The 21,436-nt window shown below is 42.5% G+C and overlaps 1 protein-coding gene across 3 annotated transcripts in view; it reads left to right on the top strand.

The window, feature by feature from the left end:
- The window catches only part of PAX3 (paired box 3), a 110,548-nt gene extending 101,050 nt beyond the window's left edge, over positions 1-9,498 (top strand). For all 3 annotated transcript variants that reach the window (XM_035133908.3, XM_088670827.1, XM_088670828.1), the window contains 2 exons: positions 5,823-6,069; positions 7,975-9,498. In XM_035133908.3, coding sequence (XP_034989799.1) covers positions 5,823-6,069; positions 7,975-8,009 — 282 coding nt within the window. In that variant the 3' untranslated portion in view covers positions 8,010-9,498. The remainder of the gene's footprint in view (positions 1-5,822; positions 6,070-7,974) is intronic.
- Positions 9,499-21,436: the final 11,938 nt, after the last annotated feature.

Here is a 21,436-nt window from a genome sequence, read left to right as displayed (position 1 = left end):
TTGCTATAATACTAATCATGTTAAGTGGCATCGCATTTCATTTCAATGAAATAACCTTTTTCTCAGATTAGCGGGATTTACATTATTGAGGATAGATGGACCTGCCATAATAACCTAATACGTAATAAACCAGATGTTGCCTACATATATTTAAGCTTTCATCACTCACCTCAGCTTAAATACAGAGGGCCGGCTCTTCAGCTGTTGTGGGGATGGGGCATTTATACCAGATGAGCTTCTTTGTTATTTCTGGAAATGACAGCATCTCTGTATATTATTGGATGTGTCTTGGTTCAATGCATTTAGCGTCAGGCTAAATTCTATGCTTGGGAGCCGGCGCTCAAGGTACAAAGTGGGACCCACAGTGTATTCTTAGAGAGATAGACGAAACATATTTGATAATGGGCAATGGCAGCTGAAAGTATGAAACCATTCGGCATATAGGAAGCGAGTTTTCTTGCATAATGTGATCCCAAGTCCACATCAGTTTCTCTCAGAAGATCAGGACACTATTTTGCCTGGCTTTTTGGAAGTAACAGAATTTTGTTGAAAACGAGTATTAACAAATGGGTTTTCAGTATCATAAAATTTACTTGTTCGACCTCTCCACATTATGTTCTGCATCTACTATGTCTGGAGGGGCCAAACATCCATTGTATCCCCAGGAAAACTAGGGGTGAGTAAACAGGGTGCTTTTGAATCATATATGCAGGGCTTGTTTTCAGCCAGAACTCACAGGAACTCAGTTCTGGCACCTCTCTGGTGGATGGCATTGCCATTATAAGAGAATAAAGGAAGTGTTCATGGTGAGTTCTGGTGTCTCTTTTTCTAGAAAAATAGCATTGCATATATGTATATTGCAAATTTGAGCCCTTATGAAACTTTGGCAGGAAAAGGCAACATGGATTCAGCAGGGCTGAAAGGCCACATGTTTAGCCCTGCCCCAAAGGTCACATGGTTCTATCAGCCTCTCTTATAGAGAGAGGAAACTTCTGCAGCAAAGGAGGGACCTTCTGAATTAGTGGAGGCTCCCATGCAACTGAGAATCCAGGGCTATAGGTGTGTGCAAATAAAACATGCAATCATTTGTTGTGGAAACACAAAGGTTATGCACCAGTTGGAGGGCATCTATTCCTTCTGAAGTAAATATTGAAGTTAGGTAAAACATAGGAAATACTTTATTTTCCTCCTATGCTTTAATAATGTAAAATATGTAGCATATTCAACATCTGGTTTGACCTTTGGCTTCAATGGAAGGGTGTTAGATTTTAATTCTAAAGGGAGTGGAACCCAGTTTAGCAATATGCTGGATGCAACCGAATTCTATGCAAGTGGTCTTGTATATCTTGACCAAGATCACTGAATGAATCCCATCAGGAGGAAATAAACCCTCAACTGAACTGCTGGGCTTTTTCTTGCTGGCTTTCGGAAACCATTTAGCAGGAATGGATCTATATCCCAAAACAGCTAACATTTTTTGTATCTCATATTCAAGTTTCCCTTTCCCATTCATTCTTGGAAGCTCAGAGAAAAAGATCCTTAAAACACATAATGCCTAAAATAAACATTTAAATAAAACAACAATGTCACAAAGAAGGACAAAACAACTTTCCCTACCCTTTCTAACAGCTTGTTAAAATGTCACGTTAGCACAACAGAGAATGCAAAATAGAATTATTTTTTCCTGAAATAGATTTAGCTTCTTTAAAAAAATGAAGAAAACAGTATATATTATAGAGAAGCAATCATTTCTCTTTTTACAGTTCATTGTTTCTTTAATGCCACCATATATTTGTTCTCCTTTTATAGTTTTTTTATTTATTCATATATGTATATATGGAAAACTTTCAGAAAAGCCACAAAACTGTAGCTGGAAAAATCTCTACTGCAAGTCAGTCCACATCTGTAGAAATTTAGATCTAGGTGTATTACATCCATATTTTAATTCTAAAGGGAGTGGAACCCAGTTTTAGCAATATGCTGGATGTAACTGAATTCTATGCAAGTGGTCAAGCTATATATACTGCTTATCTTTGCCTGTCCATCAGGAGGGGCTCCAGAAGTTGATGGACTCCAACTCCCATCAGCCCCAGCCAGCATGGCCAATGGTCAAGGATGGCAGGAGTTGTAGTTAAACAACATCTGCAGGTCTATAGGTTAACTGGCCTGCTGTGCATCATTTACTTCTAAAATGCTTGGGAAGTAGAGGTGCTCAACATGTCTCAGGATAAGTCTTTTAATTGCTTTCCTAACAGAGCGATTAGGGTGAAGCCAGCCATGCCCTTCCTGTAACTCCTTGTACTGGTGCTATAAGGTCACGACACATACCACAAGAGAGAGTTTCTGCCTTTAGGCTACTTCCCTTATAGCTTTCAAAGAGAAAGGGCCCAAAATCTAATTACCTAGATGCTAATCAACTGCAGCACGAATCCAAAAGACTCTGGAAGTATTTCCAATATGACAATTTTTGCTCTGATTCTATATTATTGGTTTTCCATCCATGAAGATTAGTTATTTACGACTGTTGTGTGGTTGGATATGTTAGGTAGTGCCCTAACACTTGACAGAGATGACGGAAACAAACATTGGTTGAAATGGAGGGGGGGGAATGAAATTAATTCACCTCGCAAGTCCACTTTTACCATGTGGGCATGGCAAAATGAGTGCCTTTCAGTGAACATTCAGAATTTGGTGAATGCTGATTATTCATAAAAAATGAAACCTGAAATTCTTTATTACATTTGTATCCCACCTTTCCTCCAAGGTGCTCAGGGTAGCACACATAGCTCTCTTTCTCTCCATTTCCCTCCTTACAACAACCCTGTGAGGTAGGTTAGATGGTGAGACAGTGAGCTGCCCAAGGTTACCTAGAGCTTCATCACTGAGTGGAGATTAGAACCCCAATTTCCCAGGGATCCATCTAACACTTTAATTCCTATACCACTCTGGCATTCAGAATTTCAGATAAAACATTGGTAGAGCACTGCCTGGGTTTTATCTCTGGTATATCCAGGTGAGAGCTGCTGCCAGTCAGCCTAATTTTCCTCAAAAACAATGGAGAGTAGTGCCAGCATCTCCTGTTGAAATGAAATGGCTTCCACTGGTCCTGATGCCAATAATGCCTGAAAATTGTTAGAGTCATGGGCTTAAACACCACTTGGAGCTCCTTAGAAGAAGTGTGGGATACAAAGGCAGCATATCATAAGAGAGCTTCTCTAGATCTACTCAGGATTAATGGCGGGTGGTTTAACCCACAGAGCTGATCAGAAGGTTGGCAGTTTGAATCCCCGCGATGGGGTGAGCTCCCGTTGCTCGGTCCCAGCTCCTGCCAACCTAACAGTTCGAAAGCACATCAAAGTGCAAGTAGATAAATAGGTACTGCTACAAGCGGGAAGGTAAACGGCGTTTCCGTGTGCTGCTCTGGTTCGCCAGAAGCGGCTTTGTCATGTTGACCACATGACCTGGAAGCTGTACATGGGCTCCCTCGGCCAATAACACAAGATGAGTGCTGCAACCCCAGAGTCGGTCACGACTGGACCTAATGGTCAGGGGTCCCTTTACCTTTACCTTTAATCTTGCCTATGTAATTTCTACAGTGGGAATAGATTTCCACCTGCCCATGTGATTGCAATTAAAAACACTTTCCTGGCAGTCGTAATCTTATGAAGTGCCCTGACGATAATGGTGATCTCAGCACCACCACATCCACTGTTTCTCTGAAGCATGGTAATTCTGGGTTGATCTCACAGACAGAGCCAACAGACAGGTAATTCATGGAGTATGAGGCCATCAGTGACTACCAGCTATGATTGCTATGTTCTACCGCCACTGTTGGAGGCAGAATGCTTCTGAATGCCACTTGCTGGGAATCTCATGTGAGGAGAGTGCTCATGTTCTTGACCCAGTATACCTGAAGGAGCATCTCCACTCCCATCATTCAGCCTGGACATTGAGGTCCAGTTCTGAGGGCCTTCTGGCGGTTCCCTCGCTGCAAGAGGTGAAGTTACAAGGAACTAGGCAGAGGGCCTTCTCAGCAGTGGCGCCTGCGCTGTGGAACCCCCTCCCATCAGATGTCAAGGAAATAAACAACTATCTGACTTTTATAAGACAACTGAAGGCAACCCTGTTTAGGGAAGTTTTTAATGTTTGATGTTTTATCGTGTTTTTTATACTCTGTTGGGAGCGGCTCAGAGTGGCTGGGGAAACCCAGCCAGATGGGCGGGGTATAAATTATTTTATTTTATTTTGCTTGTGGGTTTCCCATGGGCATCTGGTTGGCCACTGTGAGACTAGAGTGATGAACTAGATGGGTCAGATCCAAACAGCTCTTCTTATGTTCTTAACTACCCTGAGTAGGGAATGTTTCTTAGTGCATCCAAATTATGAGTGCCAGTGTTCCTATAAACATTCAGTTGGGAGCAGGTCCCATTATTGGAACTTGTATATGAGTAAACATGGATTGAATAGAGTTGCACAAGGTTGGCATACAGCTTTCAAAGACAAAACAGACTGTTCCAAATAACTGCAAAGACATGTAGAAGTGCCATTTTTGCCCTAAGAAAATCAACCCCAAGAAACTTGCAACTGTGTTGATATGGGGTGGTTGCAATGGGTTTTGTGGGTGATGCTGGAATCCTCATATCTCAGTTTTAAAACAACCCAACAACTGGATTTAGCTGGGATCTTGCACAGTCAGATGAAGTGTTTTGCAAAACTGCAGAGCTGAAGATGAGCAGGATTTGACCTATTATGCTAACTACAGCAAATAGGCAAACCTGTCTCCAAATAGCTAATCAAGTTAACAATCTTATCGTTATGCAGTTCATTGAATAATTTTAACTTTCTGATAAATAATTTGTACTTTAGTCTCTAATCAAATCATGAAGGTTGTGCCAAAATAAATATCTTCTAGGTTTACTGTTTTCAACATAACTCAGGCCCAAAATGAAGTCCTCCCCTCCCACCACAATCCATTATTTCTGAGTCTTGAAAAGACAAATCTCACAACTCCAAACATTCCTCAGAAGGAGGCTTCACCAAGTTCAGTGGATCTGAATTCCTAGTAAACAGATTGCCGTTGAATTCAAATACAATTATCCTCAAAATACTTATGCTAGCAGACGGAGAACTTGTGTTACATTCCATTTCCCATCAGTCCTAGCCAGCTCAGAGATGGTGGAGTTGCAGTCCAACAACACCTGAAGACCACGAGTTCCTTCAGAAGGAGATTGGGGGTAATAACAACAACAATAAAATCTTCTGATAGGAAAACCAACTTTTTGAATTATTAGGCCAAAGTTGGTTATCCATTTGGGAGCACTAGTTTAGGAGGGCCAGTGTGGTATAATGGTTTGTGTGTCAGACTAGGCCAAGTGAGACCAGGGAAAAATCTTCACTTGGCTGGTCACCAACTCTCAGCCTATGAGGAGGAAATGGAGAGTGGCGGGGAATGATGTATGCCAACTTGAGCTCATTAGAAGAACAGTAGGGTATAAAATATAATAAATAGCAAATGAAAAATAACAATTGCAATGAAACTAGTCTCAGTGTGTGTGTTTTCACAGAGCTTAAAGTGGGTAAAACCATTGTGGGATGTGACCAGTCATTACAGAGTCAAATAAATGGTATTCCTATACACTACAGATACTATTTTATTTGGGTGGTGGTGATGCAGCAGGGATGCCAGACAATCTGTTTAAACATATGCCATATCTATTTCTTTTTGAAATTAGAATGTCAAGAATTAGAGAATTAATATTCTTGTGGATTGCTTAATGTATAGTTTTGCATGTCTATTAACCTTTCCCCCCTTTTTGTTTTAGGTAATGGGCCTCTTAACTAACCATGGTGGTGTACCTCACCAGCCCCAAACTGACTATGCCTTGTCCCCATTAACTGGGGGTTTAGAACCAACCACTACAGTATCGGCTAGCTGTAGTCAAAGACTAGATCATATGAAAAGTTTAGATAGCCTGCCTACATCCCAGTCGTACTGCCCACCAACATACAGCACCACTGGTTATAGTATGGACCCTGTCACGGGATATCAGTATGGACAATATGGACAAAGTGAGTATTAGGTCATGATCAATCTATATAAAAGCCAGTTTTGGGGTTCTGTCTTTTTCAGATGGTTTGGACTACAATTATCATCTGACTGGAGGGCACCAGGTTGGGAAAGGCTGCTCTAGCATTGCAGAACAACGGGTCTTATTTAAGACATCATTGAGTTGTGCCAGTTCCATGCAATATGTCAATTGGGACCACCCTGGTACTGTCCGAACTGGTCCATCCTCTAGCATGAGCCAAAAACCGTACCCAGGGTGGAATTATGAAGCTTCAAGGGTGGAGTTATGAGGCTCATTTCTCAATAGTGTCTACTGAGTTCAGTGATACAGCTGGAAGAACCTGTCTCCTGTTGAAGACAAAACTTTAAAGGCTCTCTTAATGCACAGACCCCTTCTTTCATGACGACTTGTGCTATTTCATGCTGTTTTATTTTATGTATTTTTAATGGTTTATCATGGCTTTTTATGGATTGTATTTTGCTGATATCGTTAAGCTGTATAGTGTGTGTGTGTGTGTGTGTGTGTTCAAAAGGGGATTAGACATTTTATAATAAATAAATGATGGGAAATTTGTAAGTTTATGAAAAACATTTTTTCATCATCATAGTTCTTGCAAGTCCAAACCTGTGTTTAGCCTAAGTGGTTGTTATATCAGAGGAATGAATGAATGAATGTTATATCAGAGGTAAGGAACCTTTAGCATTTGAGATGCTACTGGACTCTGTTCCCATCAGCCCAAGCCAGTGTGGCCAATAGTCAGGGTTAATGAGAGTTGTAGTCCCAACAACATCTGGTGGGCCACAGATTCCCCTGATTACTTTGGCAAAGTAAATTTCATTTAGGCTGCAACCCCATTAAAATCAATGGGGCTTATGTTGAACAAACAGGCAGAGGATTGCACTATAAGCTTCCATTCTGCATTTGTAAAACAGAGATTATAATAGCCTGTATAAATTGACATGATAAATTATACCTTAATCTAACTCTTCTTGACTTAAGTATGGAGTTGGCAAATATCAGTATTCCCAGGGGCCATGTTATTCCTAGAGTGATCTGGGCAGCAAAACCATATTTCAGTGCACAACTTAACAGGTAGGCAGGCCCTATAATAAAGTTAGTGCTATTTAATAATAAAAACTTTATAGTTATGAAATTCATGCACTCCTGCCAAGGGGAATGGCCAAAGGGGTTGTATACAACCCCTCCAAAAGAGATACTAACATTTAGGTGTGAATTGTCATTCTCTCTTCTTCTGGGACAAAAATATTTTCCTTAGAAATGAAACGATGGTCATTTTAAATTGGGTAAGATCATTGGGGTGCTCAAACCATTAACACCTCCTCCAAAACAATAGGAGTCTTATTTTGACCATTAAAAGCGATGCATACATCTGTAATAACAAAGCAAGGCGAAAATGTTTGCCCATAAGAAGAAAGAACAAGAATACATGTAAGTCAAGAGCGATGGCGAAGCACATTTATTTTCTTCCTTTCATAGTAGAGCTACATTTGCTGCTAAGACAGTGGATTGTTCCAGCAAGATTTCTGCTGCATAATTATTTTCTAAAGTGATGTCAACAACATCTTGATGTTATTAATTGTTGAGACATGAAACCTGATTGCCATTAGGTAAAACAGAGGGGTTGTCCAAAATGAAATAACCACTGGCATTCCACTATTAGAAACACATGTTCTTAATGAGGTCAGCTCAAGAATCATTATAGTATATAATCCCAGATACATAGAGTTTTGTCAAACTTGTCCTAAAAATAAAAATATTAGGCCCTTTCCTTTGATATATCAGTATTAAATATGACAATGTCAACCTGTAGTTGACACTGCCCCTTGCTGTGAGGTTGTCACAGCATGACTTAAAAAGCTTCTTTTGCTATTTTCTTTTCTTACAGGTGCCTTTCATTATCTGAAGCCAGATATTGCATAAATGAACTGCCCACTCCAAGTTAAAGCCAGTCTTGTTCCTGGTCTCACTCCAGTATTTGGAATGGAGCGATCTTCTCACCAAAATGAGGCCCAGAACGGAGTGATCATACAAGAGATAATGGGACTGTTATGTTTTTTCCTCCAATCAATGCTTTCAATAAGACATTTGGACATGTTGGGTAAAGCAGCTCGGAAGACAAAGACCATGAGCCATAACACAAATAAAAAACAGCACAGTTCAGCACTGATTTGTATAAAGAAGGAAAAAAATGGCAGAATGTTTCAAACTGCTGGGCTGCAGTAAACATTCCATTTTTAGGTTGACGAAGAGGCATGGATTCCTTTGGACACACCATGTTCTAGAATATGGCATGGGATATTCTGCAAATTCAAACCATTTTCGACATTTGATGCTGACTTTTGACTCTGCTCGGTTTGCAAAGCACGGGCAGGAGAACACTGTTTTACACACTGGAAACTCAAAAGGAAATGTTAAGGTCCGTAGGAAGCTAGACTAGATGTTTGAAGACTTCCAGAAATAAGTTATTGGCTATCTTCTTGTTCTTTGTAATCATATTGTTGATAAATGTCACATGCGAGGGTTTTCTTTTTCTTCATTGCAGCAAATGAAATAATTGTGTAACATGAAGAAAAGTTTTGCAAAGTTTTTTGTGCGTGTGAAGTTTTCCTAGTCCATGATACCTCCTGGAAGAACCAAGCAACAACAAACAATACAGAATACCTTTGATTTCCATGACTGCTTAACAAAGTGCAATATGGCGTACCTCACCAAGCTTTGGTAACATCCAAGGCCTTATATAAAGAATCAAAATTATATTTTTCCATGTACTTTTATTTTTTCAGTACATAGTTCACTCTTTTAATATGCTGAGGTGTCACAGTCTCTTTAAATGATCTCCAGCTTCTTAGTTTTGACAGGTGACCATTCTGGGGAGACAATACATTTAAAAATTCTTATGTTTACATTTATTATTATTATTAGCAAAATGCAGGACATAAATCACAATGTCTCTGTAGGTGACATGTAATTTTAAATTATACAGTGGCATCCAATATATAAAGGAAAATCCAATGGAAACCAAGGTTTACATACATTTTTGTGTTGTGACATTTTCAAATGTCAATAAATTTGTGTTTTGAAATGTTAGGAGGGACAGGAAGATGGAAGGCAGTGTTATTTATTTTTCTTTATTCTTGGAACAATGAGTGAGGTAGGGCACAAATACATTCCTTTTAGAATTCAACTCAATGAAATTAGTGAGTTACTGTAGTAAGACTAGGTTATAGTACAGAGATTAGTTTACAGAATGGTCTTAGAGGGTGATGGAACAAAAGAAATACTATCTTTGTGTTACAGCCTCTACCAACAACACACGTGTTGTAAAAAAAGAGAAAAAGTCTCATATTAAAAAGTGCAGTAAATATTTACTATTTATAATGAATAAACAGCTATGAAAACTTGCCAAGCACTCACTGCTTTTGGTCATAAATTGTGCAAGCAGCAATGATATAGCATCAATGGGCTTTCAGGAAGTATTGTCGTCGTTAGTGTTATTGGTGCTTCTCCCCACCCCCACCCCCAAAGCACCACCAATGTACAATCCACTCTACAGAGTAATGGGAGTAAAATGACAGTCATACAGGGAGCTGCCTTGTACCGACTCAGGCCATTGGTCCATCTAGCTCAGTTTTGTCAACCCTGATTGGCAGCAGTCCTCCATGTCTTTCCTAGTCCCACCAAAAGATGCCACAGATTGAACCTGGGACCTTCTGTGGATGCACTTACGCTGTACCACTAAACTATAACCCTTTCCCCAAGAAACTTCTTATGGCAGCATCACTCACAAGGAACCTAGAATCCAAGGTCAGAAATACAAGTTCCATGCAGTTCCAGCCTTGTTTGATTTATAAAATGCTGTGCCTTGGACCACAACTTGAAGGGAAAAGAGAGAAAATCTCCAGGCACACACACAAGAGAAAAGTTTAATTGGTCCTAGGATGTGTACATATTATTCTTTATTCCAGCATGCTCCCACCACTGGTGTTTGAAGCCATGTCGACATGATATTAGCCAGAATCCATATATTTCCTTGTAGTTTCTTGAACAATACTATGGTTCAGTGTGTTTTCCCTCAAACTGGCTTCCATCCGAGTTGAAAATATAAGCCATGTTCACATCACACTTAAGCATGGTTCAGAATGACATGTCCAATGGAATTTATGAAAAATGCTAATTGGTATATCTGACGGCGTCTGCATGGGTTCTTTCGGAGCATCTATCAATCTACCGTTTGGTGTATCTTGCTTGTGTTTTCCCTGTTGTGACAACCCACATGCTCACATCAGGGAAAGATCAGTTTGCCCTTGCTTTATTGCGGAGCAATTCTGCTATGCTCTCAAACAGGAATGAGTGAGCCTCAGCTCAGGGCTGTTTGAAAGGCCTGCTCTGGGAGCTGGTTGTGGCTACTAACGGTGACAGAATATGCTTAAAGGTGTTTTCTGCTTTGTCGTTACTTTACGGGCCCAGTCTTGGTAAGACTGACGTTGCCAGGGTAGGGGCACAGGAAGCAATAAACGACATGACAATATTTGGGGGATTGAAATGGCCGCGACTTTACTGATTACAGGTGCAATAAGTCTTTGGCTTAGGCATTGGTTATGTATCCTGGATCAGCCAACCCAGTTGCTGGCTGATAAAGTTATCAGGGTCAATCCCGGGTTAAGGATCCCCATATAATGCACATCAAAGATGGGTGACTCCTCCAGGACACCAATTGGGAAGCTCCGATTGCCAACTGCGCTGCTGGAAGGAGACTCTGCTGGTTTTCAGAGATGGACCATGATTTAGATCTGGACCTGAGTGGAAAGACGCTTATCCAGGCCTATTTCCAAATTCCCACCTCACAGCCTGACCTCTGATTGGCTGATTCAAAACAGGTAGAGAAGTTCTGACACTGGCCAGCCAGCCACATGGAGTTTATTTTCCCTCCACAGCTTGCCAGGACGCAACTGCTGCCACCATCAAGAACCACAAGCGGTCTTTATATGCCTGAGGGAGGCTTGTGCTAAGGCCCACCTCCCCCATCAACCTCTACTCAATTTAAGCCTTGAAGCTTTGATCCTATGGTACAGAAAGGAAAATGAGAAGAAACTAAAATGCATTTGTTAAACACATGTACACACACACACACACCCCTCTGTTGTCAAGCGGTTTTTGCAAAGGTAAATGATCCTGTGAGCTTATGTCATTTCAAATGTCTGAAGCGCAAAACCATTGTGGTCAGGCATCATTTGTTATCAAACCTATCAGGCAATGTCAGGAAAAATCAAAATACAAGTGGGGAAGACATACTTCATTTGACCTTTACGGGCTAATTTAATCAAGTTAGCCCGATGCACAAATACGAAAGAACATCTGCTGATAAGGGCAAAACTATAGCTTCCTTGTCTTGAGCTTGGAAGCAGCTCAGAGGCTTCATTAACTATTCCGTGTCCTCAGCAGCTCTTATATACTGTTTTCATATGGTGAGCATATTTCCCTGTTTCCCTGTTTCCATGCCTCTTTTCTTTGGGCAGCAAAAGAAATGCTGTACTTCTCTGTTCTGTGTGCAGTGAAGGGACTGTGATGGGTGTCCACCTTTGCCTACAATGTTATGCATTCTTTAAATGCACATAACACCCCCCAATGCCAGGCTGCTTTGCAAAGGGACAACAATATTTAAACTACTTCTTTTTAAAGTGCACCACAAGTATCGATGAAGCAGAAACAGGGTAGATAAAAAGCAATGCTTAAAGTAGTTTTTATCTCATTTGTATTGAATTAAAGTTGATTTAGGCTGCAATCCTATGGTCCCTGGAGTAGTGTGGATCTTCCACTCTGCACGTAGAGCAGGAAGACTTTGGAGGTACATAGCTGCCAAGTTATCCCTTTTTTAAAGGGATTTTCCCTTATGCTGAATAGGCTTCCTCGCGAGAAAATGGAAAACTTGGCAGCTATGTGGAGGTATCTTCCTTGCAGCTGCAGATACCTCTCTGGTTGCCTCTCTATTGTCTTGCAGTGGAGAAGGCAAAAGGAGGCATAGCAGGGGCAGATCAGGTTTTAGGAATGTAGCCAGCTCTATAGCAAATTAGTGCATTGGTACACCAGGCTCAGCATTGTCCACACTGATTTACAGCAGCTCTTCAGGTTTTCAGACTGGGGATAATTCCCAGTCCTTATTGGATATGGCAGGTATTGAATCTGGAATCTTCTGCATGCAATGCAGATGCTCTACCCCTGAGCTATAGCCCTTCCTTGGTATCTGCTGGTTTCAAAGCAGGAGGATGAATAAGGACCAAGGAGTTGGAAAGGGCCCACGGGTGGAAAATGAATTTATGAAGCATGGCACAAAAAGTAGGAACGATGAGCTTCAGAACAGAAAGCATGGGCATATACAGAGTGCACTTCCTTTGCCATTGAAGAATCACTGTATTTAATAAGAGGATTCCACAACTCAAGAGTGTTCTCAGATCATGCTTCTTTATTGGGAAAAAATGTTTAGAGGTGGTATCTGTTGAATTTATTTCATTTACATTCCTAAGAATTTGGGTTAGGATCAACAGGAACCTTATGAACTCATGAAGGGGTCAATGAACAAAGGAGGTTTGGGAAACCTTCGACTAGGGATTCCTGAATGAATGGTCAGCTCCCTCTCAGCAGAACAAGGCTCTTCGAAGGACAACTTCATCTGGTTTAAATTACAGATAGGTGCAAATTCCTGGGTCTCCCCCCAGTAATGTGCATTTCAATTAATTTCTGATCCCATATCTATGGTCAAGGTTTTAAATGTTAGTGCACCCTGCTCTGTGCCTCAACAGTAGCTTAAGCTGCACTACTAGCAGACAATAATGTTCATCTCAGCAGTTTGTAGTGCTTTCAATGCCTCAAGAACAGGCCGGACCAATTTTCTTTCTGGCGGCCATTCTCCCAAGACATGCAGATGGAGAGGTGCAGTTAGGTGAAAAATTTGGAACATAACCCAGGTTTCACAATGAAGCTTGTTTGTTGGTTCACAAAAAAATAATGGTACAGTATTGTATCCGAATCTTGCTATTGATGGAGAATGATGCTCAACAGGGTCATTGATTTCAATGGGTCTGAGTTGGCTCTCTCTGTGTGTGCGCACGACAATTTTCAGCTTGTGGGAGCATGGAAACAGACTTTTTGGCTAGCATTGCTACTCTTGTGGAATGTGTTTCCTGCTGAAACATGAGAGGCCCATCAATGCTCATTCTGCTGGCTCTTGCAGACACCTACTTAAACAAGAATTCTCATGAACTGAACTTGGGGTTTTATTTTAAGTGTTTTGTTATGCTTTTCATTTGAGAAATTAGCATACACTTACCGGTATGTCATTGGCAAAACTCACTTCTGAGATCCTTTGTTTCTAGAGGAAAACAAGTTACCATCCTGCTAGGGAGGTCTCTGGTGAAGGGCTTCAAAGACCACTCAACAGATCTGCTCAAACAAGGTGTCCAAATGTTGCCCGCAAATCTTGGAATGTAGAATCATAAGCGTTCCAGTGTTGTGAAAATAATCAGCTGTAAGGCCTCAAGTCTTGCTGGGTGTATATGACACCATAGGCTGGGACATCACAGCTGCTGATGCAAAAGCCATGGAGGGCAAAACACTTCAGCAGCTGATACACTTGTGAAATATCTATGAAGATCCACTGTGATATCAGTGGCAAGTTGCAGATACCACATGACCTGGAAGAGCTGGGAAGTTTTATTGGCTTTGGGGACTTGGTAAGTTCAACCAAAGGCCATTTACCGTTCTGAGGGAACTAGGTTCCAAAATTTATAAAGAAGCTTAGGATGTTGCCCTGCTCAGCAGAAATGGTTAAAGAAGGTTGATATGTGAACAATCACATGTGATAATTGCCTTAGTTCTCTTTATTTCGGCTGTGATGAGCCCTGTTGTTAGGAGGTGGGACAATCAGACAGAACAGAGGCAGGAGGAACAGGAAGTCAAGTCATGCGGGCTTTTGACAGTCACTGTCCACCATATTGGCAGGACCTGGGCTAGCTCTTTGTTCACCCGTCTCCCCCTTTAACTTCTAACGGTCCTTCAGTAAGCAAGAACTTTCTTGGCCCAGGAGCTTCAGCTCATGGTAATGATAATCTACAAAAATACAGGGCGATTGCTTCTATTCTGATTTTGCTCAAATTCATCAGGGGAGATTAGCTGTGACAGTTTATTCAGTGACTAAATCTTGATACTTTTTCAGTCTTAATTCATAACATAACTGTAAGCTATTGCCCTGTGTTTATATTTCCCATCCATTTCTCACATTTCCAAAGCAGACTGATATGCGATCCCAGCAGTTTAGCTTCCATAATTGGCATTTTTCTAGGACCAAAAGGAAACAAATTCCTTATCCCCCATACTTATTTAATTTCTGGGAAACAACAAGTAAAATGGCTAATCCACTGTTTGATCTTGGTTCCCTCTGCTGAGTGTTCATTTCTCTTTTAATCTTATGCTTTCTTTTTAATCTTCATTCATTGTCTCTACCATCACTAGATGAATTTCTTATCCTTTAACTATCCTATGGAAATGATAATGTAGAATCCCAAACATTATTTTGTTTCATTTCTTTAAGACAAGTGATGGGCATCTACTTCTTAAACACACTCAGGACATATTCTCTGATAGCCTGTACATGAAGCGAATGTTGCCTTCATGTCAATGAAACATGGACCCAAGCTCCAAACTTTTGCACCGCCACATCTTTCTACAACAGTTTTTACACCATTTGTTACATCATTGCATTGCATGATCTGTCTTAAAAAGTAATTTCTGCTTCACACATAGGCAGTAAATGCAATTAAGCAAAGTCCATATCTAAAAATACCTTGAGAAATATTTTAAACTACCCCAAATGCTGATGCACAAAGTAATAACAACCCTTCACAACTTTTCCTGACTCGTCCAACTTGTGGTTCTGGTCAACATTCAATTGCGCTAATGTATTTGGGTTTAACCTTCTGGAAATCTTAGTCCCACGCGAAGCCATAGCTTATATAGCACATCTTGTGTGATGTCCAATGGTGAATACTTCAGAAACATTACAAAGGATTACAAGGACCCAGGAAGTGACATTTATAGCCCATGCATTATATAAAGGACAAGAGTTTTAAGAATTGTTCTCCAAAAGATATTGGAGAGGGTGCAATGAAATAATGAAATGTGCCCAATGTAATAGTCCAAAATTTAGCAAGAGCAGTGCTTTTTTTTTCTGGGGGTACTCAAGGGTACACAGTACCAGCACCTTTTTGCTGGAAAACACACACTGAGCAAGAGTACATGAAAAGCAGCATATGGGGATTAGGGATTGAATTTGAGGCAATTTATTATATCATGAATCAACAGATGGCTAAAGATTCCTTACCCTGCTAGGAACATTCCGTACCAAAGTAATTAGTTGGTTTACATAAAGATTTAATACTGCATCTACTAATCAGAGCAGAGAAAATAGTAGCTATGATCCAGAAAGGACCCACAGGTCCCAATTTGACATTTTGAACTATTGGGGCATTTTATCATGGGAAAACATACACATCAGATTAAGATGTCTGAGAGCTACACCAATCATTAGTGTGGCCCCTTCTTGTAGGTAACAACGTATCTAGAATCTCACCTTCACCAGATCACTACAGGACACATTAAACCTGATGAATCAAAGTTGCAAGATTTCCTAACTGCTAATTCATTTCTATAAAGCAGTATCTTTTATTTCAACAATTCCTTTTTAAGAATATTTTTTTGCTATCAGTATATTCAGAATTTACAAAACGTTATTACAAATTTAAACAACAAGCAATTCCTAACCTGGTTGTGCCATATTTTCCAAGTACTGAATTTCTTTTTAAAATCAGTTGGGTTGGATCCAGAGTACATCTGTCACACTTTATTCCCCCCCCCCAAATAATTTTTATTCGTTTTCCAATCTTGCCAAAATACAAATACAACATTACAAAAGCAAAAACACAAACAAAACAAAACAAAACAAAAATAAAACATAAAAAGGAAAAACATCATTTGTTACATTTTTACTTAACATTTTTGACTTCCTCGATTCCCCTCTCACTGGGTCCATTTTAGAATTCCATTTAAGCAATTTCCATCTTATATCTTAATTCAATCTAATACCTTTTATCATTATCTTTCAATTATTCTATTCCAAAAACATCAACTATATTCCACCAATCATTAATCAATTAATCCCAGTCAAAAATTTATTTCCCATCCTTCAATCTTCTATTTCTCCCTTTAGCCTAAATTTTATTACCAAAGATTTCCCATAAATTCAAATAATAATTCTTATATCATAATAACATTTAACACTTAAGACTAATACAACCCCCCTTCCCCTGGGCTCAGGGTCTCCCAGATGTTTCAGCGAGTTCCATAAGTCGTTCCAGTTTCGGACCATTCAAATCCATCAATAAAAATCACATCCATTAATACCCCTCATCCCACTCCCACTCTGTCCCACCCTACCCACCATTCTTCCTTAACCCTCCCCTGCTGCCTCCCCAATTCTTTAAATATTGTAGCATAAAACCATCCAATTATAATTCTACTTTCCAGCCCTATCTCAGTTTCCCCCCCTCTAAATTCTGGCCCCAGGATGGATCCTCACTGGGAGGACATTATTCCATACTAGTTCTTCTGTGAGGACTCCTTGAATCAAACAGATGTCCCGTCCCGTCCCCCCTCTCACTGGGGGAACAATAATCCATGATCTTCCTCTTCTTCAATTGCATTGTCCATGACTGATAATTGTTCATTTTGCATCTGTCACACTTTAGCCCAGTTGAAATCAGTGGAACTTAAGCTACTCATTACTATTTAGTCCCACTGATATTTCAATGGCACTAATGTGTGGAGAACCTAGCCTGCATTCAAGCCATCATTTTGCTAAAAGTATCACAAGGTATGCAGGGTCCCCCTGGGACTATTAGGGTTGTGCTTATAAGAGATTGTGCTTGAGTGTCTTCATGCACTATGAAGGTATGAACAGCCCCAGTATTTCTTTTAAAAAAGCCCATTCATATACTATGGCCCATGATTTGCAAGTGTACCTATCCCTGAGTTACTAAAAAACAAAACAAAAGCCTCCCAGTTCAAGAAAAGTCAGAAACACTTCCAGTACAAAAATAACCTAGTAAAAATCTGGAGGAAAGCAAAACAATTAAATTAAAAAAGAAGACCAAAGATTTCTGTTAAAGTCAAAGGTGGAAGCCAGGTTTCTCTCAAGCAGGGCTTCTGATCCTGCGTAAAGCCTATGTAAAGCCCTAAATGGCCTCGGCCCAGTATACCTGAAGGAGTATCTCCACCCCCACTGTTCAGCCCGGACACTGAGTTCCAGCTCCAACGGCCTTCTGGTGGTTCCCTCACTGCGAGAAGTGAGGTTACAGGGAACCAGGCAGAGGGTCTTCTTGGTAGTGGCGCCCGCCCTGTGGAACGCCCTTCCATCAGATGTCAAGGAAATACAGTAAACGACTACCTATCTGACTTTTAGAAGACATCTGAAGGCAGCCTTCTTTAGGGAAGTTTCTAATGACGGATGCTTTATTGTGTTTTTAATATTCTGTTGGGAGCCACCCAGAGTGGCTGGGAAAACCCAGATAGATTGGGGGGGGGGTATAAATGATAAATTGTTGTTGTTGTTCAAATAGAAGAAAATGGGAGGTGATTTCGACCACGGCCCTTCCTTCTGCCCTCCCCAGTACCCCCTGAAAATCATCTCAAGTGATTTGGAGGACTCTCCAGTGCAGTTGGAAGGCAGTGCGGGAGAGGGAGAATTGGTAAAAACTGCCTCTTTTGCTCTTCCATTAGTGGGCATCCTTGATGGATTAAAAACCCTTCTGTGAGTGCAAAGGGTCTCAGGCCCCATCTCATTTAATTATAAAGTAAGTTGATTCTGATACGATTTGTGCCTATTTCAAGGCTTGCTTCTGCTCCAACTGAAATCACTCTGAGGAACCTTCTTTGGCTGCAGTCCTGCCCCCACTTCCCTAGCAATAAGCCCCATTGAAGATTCATTTCATTCTGAGCAGACATACATAAGCTTGTACTATGTACACACGGTTAGGATGAGTAGAACAGGGTCCTGGTTGAGAAACAACTGGAGAGACCAGACCCCTGGAGAGCTGCCGCCAGTCAGTATAGACCAGGCATCCCCAAACTTCGGCCCTCCAGATGTTTTGGACTACAATTCCCATCATCCCTGTTAGCTAGGGATCATGGGAGTTGTAGGCCAAAACATCTGGAGGGCCACAGTTTGGGGATGCCTGGTATAGACAGTATTGAGCTAGATGCACCAATGGTCTGATTCTGCCGAAGTCCGCTTCTTATGAATTCCTTCCGGAGGTTTCCCTTCTTTTTCTTTCAGCGTTTTTCTCTTTATGGGGATTTTTGCATCTTTTTAAAGGCTAATTTTAAAGCAAATAGTTAAAATGCAAGGCGGTGCATTTCTTCCATAAATCGTACAGTCTGCTCATATAGCGTTACAGGGCTTTGCTTTCATCTTTCTTTTTACAACAAACCCTTAATGACAAACGCAGGCTGCATAAGTGATACTGATATACCCCGCAATCTTAGCATGTGAATTAGTCATCATATAATCAGTTCAGGGGTCAGGCTTAGAGAAACAGTACGTGGTTGGCAAAGTGCTAGCCGGCTGAGGTGCTCCCCACTTCAAAGTCTCGGGGGCTGGCTCCCTAGAATTCAGATCACAGGAAGAAACAGCTGGCATAGTCATTTGTGGCAGCCAAGCTCTTTCCCCCCTTCCTTTCTGCAGCCAGATAAGGTTTCACTCCTTTGTAAAACAACAATTTACTTTAGAATGACTTAAGCCTGTAAAACACAATAGAAAGCAGGGATCCACAAAGGCCTCCTGCGCTTTGCCATTATCCTACAAGTAGCCATGACCTGTGACAGCCTGCAGTGAGCACAACTTAACCCTTTGCTCTTTCTCTCAAAATACTCCATGTCACCCACTTGTCGCTGACAGTCAAGGATTTAATTTCCACAGAAATATTTACAAGCACTTCTCCTGCAGGGTACTTCTTCCCTCCCCTGCTTCCATATTCCCAAGGCTCAAGGGATTGCGGTATTAAGCCGTTACTCTTGGGATGTAAGAGAAAACCTCCGCCTTTTCATCTGAGAGGCTTTCAGAGGTGGGTTGTTACTACAAAACTGGCTGGGTTTTGAGGTCCCACTCTTAGTAAGAGGAAACTACCATGATTCTTGCCTAAGGAAAGCAGGCAGGCTTGTGAGTGGGAGGAAACAGACTTTTTTTGTGTGTGTGTGTGATTCACATAAAGGAAATGTGGTATGTTCCTTGTGCAGTATCTCAGAGCAAAAAAAACCCAAGCCGCAATCTGGCTGGGCTTCCCCAGCCACTCTGGGTGGCTCCCAACAGAATGTTACATACATGATAATACATCAGTCATTAAAAACTTTCCTAAACAGGGTTGCCTTCAGACAGGCCCGTCTTAACCACATCCAGCGCCGTGGCACAAAGGTCCCTCTGGCGCCCCCTCCCTTCCCAAAATTTAGCCTGGAGCGGAGGGCGCCATTGGGGCTGCTGCCGGCGCTCTCGCTGCTGCCCAGCGGTCGCGAGGAGCTGGGCTGGCCAGCGAGTCGCTTAGGAGAGGCACGCGAAGCTGGGTGAGGGAAGCGGCTCCACGGGGTGAGCGTGGCCCTCTTTGGCCCTGGCCGAGCGACAGCGGCGGCGCCCGCCGCAACCGGTCACCGCTGCCCGCTGGCTTTGTGCAGCCTCCGCCGCCTGCAGCAGGAAGGGAGGTGGTGCGGCGCAATGGCTGACAGGGACCCCGCCCAGCGGTGGCGAGCCTACCGCTGCCTGCCTGCCTGCTGGGCTCCCTGGGCGGGCGTTGGCTGGCGGCGCGGCTGGGGGAGCTCTGTCCGCGCAGTAGCGTCAGCGTGGGGCCGGTAGGAGCCGGAGTCCCACTCGCCTCCCCCGGAGAGAAGGCGCACCATGCTGCGCTTCCTGCGCAGAACCTTCGGCTGGCAGTCGATGCAGCGCTACGGGCGAGCAGCCGGCGAAGGAGAAGAGTGTGACGGGGCACCCCGAGTGGCCTCGGTGGGAGTATCGCTGGCAGCGCCCGGCGCCCCAGTGCCTCCGCACATCCCCTACCGAGCCGTGGCCCCCGGACCTCTTCCCTGGTGCCCTCCAGTGCCTCCCCACGCCACTAGCCTCTATGGCTAAGACGGGCCTGCTGGCGGGCGCAGTACGGCGCCCCCTGGCGGCCCGGCGCCCTGGCGCATTGCCCCACCCAGCCTTGCCTTAGGGCTGGCCCTGCCTTCAGATGTCTTCTAAAAGTCAGATAGTTGTTTATTTTATTGGCATCTGGTGGGAGGGCATTCCACAGGACGGGCGCCACTACCGAGAAGGCCCTCTGCCTGGTTCTCTGTAACCTCACTTCTCGCAGTGAGGGAACTGGTGTCCGGGTTGAACGATGGGGGTGGAGATGCTCCTTCAGGGTGTTTGAATCTTACCTCTGCTGTGTACTCAATAGGCAGCCTTAGGAAAGTCACTGTATCTCAGCCTCAGCATCCCATTTGCAATATGAGGGATAATAATACCTGCAGGGTTGTTATATGGGTTGCAACTCGAAAATGCATTATAAAAGGATAATACATGGGATGCTTTGAACATTTGAAGCTGCTACATAAATGTATCATAATCACCATCTTAGTAAGAGTGATTCACTTCAGGGGCAAAATTAACCTTATGCCTCAGGGTTTTTCACACATCTACTACATGGAGGCCAATGTGGTGTAGTGGTTAGAGTATTAGACAAGGACCAGGGAGAACCTGGTTCAAATCTCCACTTAGCCAGTAAACTCACTGGGTGACCTTGGGGTAGTTCCATCTCTCTCAGCCTAACCTACCTCACAAGGTTGTTGTGAGGATAAAATGGAAGGGGGTGGCCCTGTAGGCCACCTTGAGCTCTTTGGGGGAAAGGTGGGATATACATTCATTTTCTATTTATTTATAAAAGTATACTGACCCAGAAACTCCAGCGGGTGCAGAATGCCGCGGTGAGGCTCCTTACGGGGTCCCTGCCGTGGGACCACATTCATCCAGTGCTTTACCAGATGCACTAGCTCCTGGTAGAGTACAGGATCAGATTTAAGGTGCTGGTTTTGACCTTTAAAGCCCTATGCGGCTTAGGCCCCTCGTACCTATGGGACCGCCTCTCCTGGTATGCCCCGCGGAGGACCTTAAGGTCCACAAATAACAACATTTTGGAGATCCTGAGCCATAAGGTGGTTAGATTGGCCTCAACTAGGGCCAGGGCCTTTTCAGTACTGGCCCCGACTTGGTGGGG

This window comes from Zootoca vivipara, chromosome 5 (assembly GCF_965207765.1).
Source record: "Zootoca vivipara chromosome 5, rZooViv2.hap1.1, whole genome shotgun sequence".
NCBI classification, from domain to species: Eukaryota; Metazoa; Chordata; class Lepidosauria; order Squamata; family Lacertidae; genus Zootoca; species Zootoca vivipara.
The sequence above is the reverse complement of the archived record's forward strand: the minus strand, read 5'-3'. Positions and strand labels throughout refer to the sequence as shown.